Source organism: Oratosquilla oratoria, chromosome 9, assembly GCF_046742065.1.
Source record: "Oratosquilla oratoria isolate Oo_2021 chromosome 9, ASM4674206v1, whole genome shotgun sequence".
Lineage (NCBI taxonomy): Eukaryota > Metazoa > Arthropoda > Malacostraca > Stomatopoda > Squillidae > Oratosquilla > Oratosquilla oratoria.
Window position 1 is genome coordinate 60,165,312 of NC_134785.1, and position 9,233 is coordinate 60,174,544.

Consider the following 9,233-nt stretch of genomic DNA (forward strand, 5'->3'; position numbering starts at 1 on the left):
CCTTCCATTGCCAGACCACTGCCAACATCCGATGAAATCCTGACAACACCTTCTGTCAACATATAATAGAATCTCAGTAGCACCTACTGCCAACACCCGTTAGAGGCCTGACAACACCTGATAGAATCCTGCCAACACTTGATAGAATCCTGACAACACCTACTGCCAACACCTTATAGAATCCTGAAAGCACCTACTGCCATCACCCGTTAGAATCCTGACACCACTTACTGCCAACATCCGATAAAATCCTGACAACACCTTCTGCCAACATTTGTCAAAATCCTGCCACAAATGTCCTACATCTGGTGACGTCATGAAAACACGTATTAAAACCCTGACAACACCTACTACCAACATCTGTGACAGGAACTTGCCCCGGTGATTGGCATTTGCCCTAGTTGTCCGAACACTGAGGGCAAAGGTGACATGTACGACGCTAACGACCATTTTGCTCGCTGCGATTATTATCGCTCAACGTTGATCGTTCATGGCCCAATGATGATCGTCAACGATTGTCAGACACTACACACTATCGCCTGTAGTCAAAATAGCTTTGTCAAGAATATCACCAAACGACTTTTTCCATTCAGTAAAAAACCCGTACTTTAGAATTTGAGTAGAATATGGATGTAAACAAATAATATATTAACAGATTATAGTATACACCAAGTATCACAAGTAATGAAAAGACTATAAAACCCAGAACTTCTAGAGATCGAAATTTGTAAGATCTGAAATAGAAACTCAAAATGAGAAATTTTGGTTTTGTTGGTTTTCCAAAATTGACAATAAGTAGATAGATAGAAAAACAGATAAATTATCTATCAAATAAATAAATGAATAGATCAATGAATAAATAAAAATTAAATGTAATGTGTAAATGATTTCAATTGTCAGCGTACTTTTGAGTCTTTTCGCCCCTCTTTGAATGCAATTTTTATATATCTTTAAGGATTTGTGCACGTTTCATCTTGAATAAAATATGTCTGTGATTTTGACATTAACACGTCCTCTTAATCACAAATCCATGGTAATCTGCAACTAATATTTTCCATCGTTGAAATTAAGTGAAACGGAAATGACTACCTACCACCGATAAATCAGAGCAAGATGACTTAAATAGATAAATAAAAAATGCTGTGAACAAGGTGAATTAACCAGAGACGAAGAAAAAGTAATTCTAATACCTAAATATTATGGTGGAGTTCAGATTTAGATTGTTTTGCGTGAACAAAGTAAGTGAGAAAAATGGTACTTGGCGCCTTGGCAAATGTTGCTGTTGAGTCAGGCAGGAGTCGCAGGGTCGTGCTTAGTTGTAAGTGATGCAATCCACCGTAACGGACATCCATAAGAAAATAGGTGCATTTTGCCCATGTAACAGCGTTACTCCAAGAGGCAATTCCTTGGATGATCACAACATATTATCGGCTCTGTGTGACTATTATTTGACGTTCTACTTTTCTTTCTGTGATAAGGAATGGCCAGATTAATCAAATTTCCCGGGAAGCTTACGTGAAGCCATTATAAACGCCGCCAGATTTCGTGAAGGTCACAGTGTACATTGAATAAATTGATGTTTTATTGTGCTTAGAGTATAGGAAACTTAGAAAAAACAATTCAAAGTGTATTGGAACTTGAAAAATAACTTGTGAAATACTGAAATAATATAAGTGATACTTTAATAGTATACGCAAGGCACAAGCGTAAGTCACGTGATCACCAATCAGCTGGCATTTGGCGCGGTTTTCGCATCCACCACACTGACGTCACTCAACCTCTTGGTTTCCGATTGGTCGTAGTGTAGTCCGTGAGCGCTGATTGGTCCAAACGAAACTCCCACAATGCTTTGGGCTTTGCTGCCTCCATTTTGAGTTGGAGTTTGGTTTGGGTGACCACATAGGACAGTTTTGACTCGAACTTTGAACGAACGAGAAGTGTTAGTGCCGGTCGGCATGGTTTGCAAATTGTCTTAGGAAGATCTTTTAATTATCTTCATTCAAAATGGATGTGGCAATGAAACTCGACTTCGATCATTGCGACGAAGACGCGAATCTATCCATGCAAACTTTAAGTTCTGGTTGTGATGTGGAATCTTGTGATGTGTCAACCGATGAAGTGACTCAACCTTCCAGCCCCTCCATTAACAGTAGAATATTTAGTCCAAGAAAGGGACGGTTTAACCCAAGGTACGGTGCTCATTCAAACTCTCATTTGGACGTTAGAGAAAATGGCCCAGTCGTCTCGCCTCCCTACAAGAGAATACGTGCTCTCAGGCTATTCGACTCGCCAGCCACGCCGAAGACTATAATACAGAAATGTTCAGCGTCGTCAACGGCTTCTGCCGATTCAGCCCAACGAGGGGCCACAAAATCCCGTGTGTTTTATTCAGAAGGTCACAAGCAATCTGAAAGCAGAGAAGGAAAGGTGTTTGGTGATTCTGCAGCGAGATCAGCTTCCAGAACAGAGAGAAGACCCGATGGGGGAGTGAAGCAGGTCGCCAATATTAATCCTTTCACGCCCACAGGAATGTTACTATCATCCAGGAAAAGATCAAGATCCAAGAGAGATATGGACGTTGCAGTTGATGGGTTAGTAGTCTGTCAAGCTTGTTTTGTTTGTGATGTCTTGTTGTAAGCTACCCCCCCCCATTTTGTTTTTAAAGATACCCACTCACCACTGCCAAATTAATTGTAAATTATACACATTTAAGCATTGCATGAGTATATTGAATTTATTTCTCGTTGAATTGTCATATGAAGTGGGTATAGAACAAAAGTTGTATTTAAATAGGTTTAAAGTAACAAGGCAATCTCTTCCAGAAGTTCGGTTAGGTTTACTTGCTTGGGTCCTGCTTTGTACCCTATATATCAAGTATTCTTGTATATGCATAGTTGTGATTATAATATTGTATATTTAGTTTGTATACCCATGTTAAATGATGCGGACATGTATAGCTTTCGATGCTAGATGTAAAAAAAAGTCTTGGCATCAGTGAAGATTTATATTTGTGGTCAAGGGGATTTCGTCTCTTAGACACTCTTAAATAAGGTCGCTTGAGTTTCCCTTTCACCCACTGCCTCCCCCCCACCCCCCCACACATCCCATGTTACCTCGCATCCTCCACGTCTCCCTCCTCCCTTGTCGCTACCACCGCGGCCACTTTCCTCTGGTTGTCTTCCCCGCTTGTCAAAGTTGCCATGTCTCGCAAGCTTTTATAATTGTTCATCACAAATTTCACCTTTTTGTGGCTAATGGGGGTTATTTTCATACTGGGATTTGATAAATTTCATTTTGTTTAGTAGTTTGGTTATGTTTTGGACGTGTGTAAGTGAATGGTGGGGGTTTAAAGTAACGGGGAGAAGGGGGGGGCGCGTTGTTGCTATGGGGGAGGTTGAAACTGACCGGTACAACCCGCCATATTCGAAGCTTGTACTGTAAACAGTGATGCGTCTAATATGTAATAACCGTGCAAATTAAAGAACAAGTATTGTCACTGCGTTATTTTGCCTTACAAACTGTATTTGATTGCATGTTTGTGCAAATTTTATATTAGGAATGTTGGATGTGGTATTTTTGTTTTTGTAATCCGTTTTCATTAGATCAGTTTTGTTTGGGTTGGCGTTACTTTCCATGGGGCTCGATATATTGAATGCACACGTGTATATACATATGTCTGTTCAGTAAATTCTTTTTTGTGTAGTTTGCTGTTATCTGAGGGGCGGGGTGAGAGTTTCTCATAGGTGATAACATATGGTAGTGAACATGAGTATTATTTTCGAATGGATTAATTTTTTTTATTCCAATGCGGTGGGTTGAGGTGACCGCTCATGGCAGAACAAGACATATCTAAAGCATGCAAGATAATACTAGTTTTATGGAAGCTGTAATTGTCTTTTTGCTGGTTTAATTTGGGTCATGTAACAACCTAAAGGGATTTTATGAATTTCTTTTAGAATAGGAAAGAAGGCGATTTATGCAGATAGATGGCAGGGTTAAAAGACTAAATCCGGGACCATAGGTTATTTTAATAACCTGATAGCATAGTGAATTTTATGAAAAATAATGCTTGATATGTAGTGAGGTTGAGTTATTTGTTTCATAAATGACCACATGCAGTTCCTGGAGCATGCCATGCACCTTCAAGATGCATGGCATGCTCCAGGAAGTATCCACGCAGGTAATTTTGATATAGTGTTAAACAAGATGATATTGTTTAGCACTATATCAAAATTACCTGCGTGTATACTTTTATTTTGGACTTTAATGAAGTTTCATCCAGTTTGGGTTTAAACATTACTGCAACAAATATTTTTATGATTTTCTAGCTTGTGCTGTTTCTGTATTTTGTTAAGGTAATATAAAATAAAATTTTGTTATGGAGACAAACTCGTTTTATGAAAGGGTCGAGATTGTAGTCTTTGGATCACAGATTTTGTGTGTTGGTTTCAGACATAGAGGTTCTGGAAGAGGTTGCCAATTTGTTCATGTACTTTGAATCCTGTTGCAGTTTTAGTTTAGGAATTTTTATTCTTCCCTCTTTACTTTATATGGAAGATTTCATATCCTTGCATTCAAACAGGGTAAACTTACAATTTCTTTTCTCTTCCATTTTTCAGAGAAACTATAATTGAACCCAGCCCAGACTGGGGTGAGGATGAGTACGTAAGCTTTGGTACTGAAGAGTGTTGTGAAGACTCAGATGACGATGCTGGGCGACCCACGAAACGACTGTCTCTTCATGATGCCAACGTCTTTCGATACAATCGTGAATTTTTAGAACTTGCCTTGATTGGTCAGGGAGAGTTTGGAGGGGTGTACAAGTGTCGTCACAGGCTGGATGGATGTGTGTACGCAATTAAGAAGAGCCTGAAGCCAGTCGCGGGATCTATTAATGAGTAAGTAAATGTGGATTTGACTATTTTGCTTTAATATTTCACACGTTGAATAATATTGATATGTGATAGCCCTCTATTATGGCTATTTATACAAAGTTAATTGGAGTGATGTTTTTTTTTCCTTTCAGGCGGATAGCTTTGAACGAAGTGTATGCACATGCTGTGTTAGGGAAACATCCTCATGTAGTACGGTATTACTCGGCATGGGCGGAAAACAACCACATGATAATTCAGAATGAGTATTGCAATGGTGGCTCCCTGGCAGATTTAATAGAAGACAACCGAAGATCTGGCAGGAAATTTTCCGAACATCAATTGAAACAAGTTCTTCTGCATGTGGCGAAAGGACTCAAGTAAGGGTTTGTTGCATTGTGTTGGGTGGTGGAATGTCATAATTGTTGAACTACATGTATGTGTATCATTTCCTCTTTTAATTTAGTGGTTTGGAATTTGGTTTATTAATGGACAATGTTTCTTGTTGCAGGTATTTTCACTCCCTACAACTTGTTCATATGGATGTCAAACCTGGAAATATTTTCATATCAAGAGAACAAAAGATAAATCTACAGTCAGAAGAATCCGCAGATGATGGCTTTGAAGAGGAACAAGATGAGGTGGAAGTAGAAATAACCTATAAAATAGGTATGTGACATTGTTTTTTATTGTTTTAAAATATTCCTTTGCCATTTCATTTGATTGGTTACCCGTATTACCTGGTTTCCTCAGCCACTTAACAAGTGCGATTAAATGGGTTTAAATAGTTGCCGCTATATGCATTAGCAGGCCTCACTTAGCTTCCCTTTTCTGTATCCTCATCACTCCCTTATCCCCTTAGCCATAAGCTTTATACATAATGCACAACCTTACTTGTTGATGCCTAATTCAGTCCTGCTCATGTACATACATATACCAAAGGCCCTACTGCACTTACGAGGGAGATAGCCAAAAAACAAACGCATTAAATCCATTTCCGCCCATTCGATCCCCACATAATCCACTCCCATCCATTCCTCTCCCTCCCTCTTATCTTGGCTCCTCCTGGATGAGGGGTCATCCCTGCATCTCGCCCACTGCCCTGGGCACTAAAGTGCAGCGTGGGAAACACGTTGCTAATGGTTGTTGAGAAATACCAGTAATTGGCTTCAATGTGGTTAGATTAGGGACAATTCTTCCTCCTAAGCTTGCACAGAGAATGGGGTTTTGGATAGGTGTATGTGTTGACTCGTCTACCCACCTTGTATTGGAGAAAAGGCGGTTTGTTATCTGTTTAGGGTGTACCTTTAAGACCCTCATCTTGATTCTGTGTGTAGTGACTTAGCCACCCCAGTTATAAATGGAAAAGCTCCTTTGGTTTCCATGCACATGAACCTACATATGCTTTTGGTCTTCATCCTTTCCATATCTATCCCCCCCATTCCTCATCCTCCCATTGTTAAAACCATATTCAATCTGCTTATTGCATTCCACATTCCCCAAACTTGTGTCCATCATTACTTCCTCCCAGTTTGTGTCCCCTTCGAACCCACATTCATTTCTGATTCCACCTCAAACACAATATCACACACATTGCCACTTCTGAAGCAGCTTGGTCAGTTGTAAATTTTCTAAATGAAGAAAACATTTTGTGATGGTGAGGTTAATTTTAATTCCATTGTTGCACTAATGCCTTTAGCTTATTTTGCTTATCGTGATCTTTTCTTCCTTGCAGGGGATCTTGGACACGTGACATCGATTGCTAACCCTCAAGTCGAAGAAGGGGATTGCAGGTATTTACCTCGGGAAATACTACAGGAGGACTTTAGCAATCTTCAGAAGGCAGATATCTTTGCTTTGGGCCTCACTCTGTACGAGGCAGCAAGGGGACAACCTTTGCCCCTAAATGGAGAAGAGTGGCATACTATTCGCAGTGGGGAGCTTCAGGTTCCTGCAGGTTACAGTTCAGATATCTTCCTGCTTCTACAACAAATGGTTCATCCAGAACCCACGTTGAGACCAACTGCAGCTCAAATTGTTCACCACCATACTCTCAGCCCCCCAGTCAATAAGTCCAGAGCACAGTTGAGAAGAGAACTCAATGCTGAACGGTTGAAGAACGAAATATTGTCACGGCAGTTGCAGGAAGCTGCTAAGTGCTTACAAAGCATCACACCTGCTGTTGCAACTACTTTGGCTGCAGTGGCTTCTGGAGTGGGAGCCATCCCTAATGCTGTTGGACTTAGTTCAGTATCTGGTAAGGGACGGGTGGCGACCGCTGTATCTCGTACATCTTCTGTTCCGTCCACTAGGCAAGGGCCTACGACGCGTAACTCTAGACTTGTTGGGAGGAAGTCTAATAGAAGTTTGAGCACAACTAATTTCTAAGTCTTTGTGCCCTATTTAAAAGAGATTGCATGGTATAATTTTCTTCGAGAATTAGTTTACTCTCAAAATATATTTACTTTGAAGTTTTATTAGTCAATCTTATATTTTTGTTTTGTCATGTAGTCAAATTTGATTTTAATTGAATTCCAATTGAAAATTCCCCCATGTAATATTAGAACTGTTGGAAGTCCATCACATATTAGATGGATTAGGGAGAGAGCCAGAAAGTCAAATATGCAAAGCGAGTCTAGTCTTTGTCTGAATTAGTCTTTCATATCCTTATCATCACATTACATACAGACAATAGAATTTGGTTGTGCTCCTGCTCATCATCATTACAAGTATTTAATCTTGAATTTGAACCACAATGTGCTGTACTCCCAACAATCATTGAACAATCATCTGTGCCTTATAAATGTGATATAGATAGGGTGTACTGTAGTTGTCCTTGGAATGCTATCACTTCATTTTTATTTAGTCCTAATCTTGATTGTATGCTTGTTCCACCTTGTTTCGGGACTTGGCAATTATACTCACAGTACATAAGGTATCATGTATATTTAATCCCGAAGCAGTGGCTGTTTTTATATATATAGCTTTTTGAACAAATTAGGAATCACCATTCATGTTGACATAATTGGTGGGAAGGGTCAGGCTAGGTCACAGTTGGTCAGATGTACTGCATGCAGGTCACAAGCAGGTTGGGCATCCATATATTGCTGTCTTCTCATAAGACATTCCTAGTACTGTGATTGTACTGTATTGTTTTGTATAAATAAATTTTATAATTACGTAATGTTTGGTTACCTGGTTGGGTTTAAATGTTGAGTAGGTGGATTGCCAGTTAGGTTTTGTGGTCAACCGATGTTAGCTTGTTTCTCATAAGTGATGCGTTAGTGAATCCAGGAAGTTTGTTAATGGTAAAATGGCCAATCTTGAATCCTGTTACGTAGTGTTTGGTGGCAAGTGCTGTTCAACTGATGCTGGTGGCATCCATTGAGTGATGTTGCATATGAATGATAAGTGTGATGTAGTTTTTTTTTTTTTTTTCGTGACCTGAATTATTTGTGTGATATCAGAGTAGGTTGTAAATAACAATTGAAGATTCTGGTGAAGTTGCCATGAATTCAGTTATTTTAGGTGTGAGAATGTATGTGTAGGGGGCAATCAAGTCAAGTTTGCTGTTTTGGGAATGGGCCAGGATTTCAGTGTATGTCTTATACTTTGACTTGTTGGTCAGTGCAAGTCAAAGTAATACATTTGTGATCAAAGTGTACTGACTACCTGCTACTTAGACATGGCTAGTTATTCCATGTGTGGCTTAAAGTTTCATAATTCAACATATGCCTGTGGTTACTATACCAGGGCAAATTATTGTGGCAGCAGTTTTGGATGAATTGAACTTATTGCTCTAAATATTGGCAAACAGCCTGAGTACTTACAAATGGGAGTCTTGTGAAATATCAAGATTTCCTGATCAGCAGCTGACGGAGCAATGTTTCGTTTTTTAAAGTGTCCTGCATACTGTTGGAATAAGGACAGGTTGATAAAACCTATTCATTGCAAATAAATAAATATTATGTGTTTTGCTACATATCTATAATAAAAAAAAATATCCAATGAGTAAAAGTTGTGCTTTGATTTATTACCCAGAAGAGAATTATGGTTTGTCAGAATATTTGACCTGGATCACCTTAAGCATGATGTACAAGAGTTAATCTTCAACTGAAGGTTGGCCCTTAATAATAGTATGATACAGCATCACCAACACCCACAAGGTTCCAGGAGGCCATAACTGTTGTATCCAGAGAACACATCATGGGGTTTGTGTATTTACATTTGTATATGTTCATACACCTAAGGCTTCTTACCACTTACAAGGGAGGTAGCCAAAAAAAGTCATAGGAACCACTTCCATTTATTCCATCCCCTACAAATCCCACGCCCCTCTATCCTCTTCCCTCCCTCATCTTA

The 9,233-nt window shown here is 39.4% G+C and overlaps 1 protein-coding gene across 1 annotated transcript; it reads left to right on the top strand.

Moving 5' to 3' along the window:
- The first annotated feature begins 1,311 nt into the window (after positions 1 to 1,311).
- On the top strand, positions 1,312 to 8,888 carry LOC143028478 (wee1-like protein kinase 2). Its single transcript, XM_076190632.1, has 5 exons — positions 1,312 to 2,591; positions 4,620 to 4,898; positions 5,027 to 5,251; positions 5,383 to 5,540; positions 6,607 to 8,888. The coding sequence occupies exons 1-5, from the start codon at positions 2,005 to 2,007 to the stop codon at positions 7,257 to 7,259; spliced, it is 1,902 nt and encodes a 633-aa protein (XP_076046747.1). The 5' UTR covers positions 1,312 to 2,004; the 3' UTR covers positions 7,260 to 8,888.
- The last annotated feature ends 345 nt before the right edge of the window (positions 8,889 to 9,233 follow it).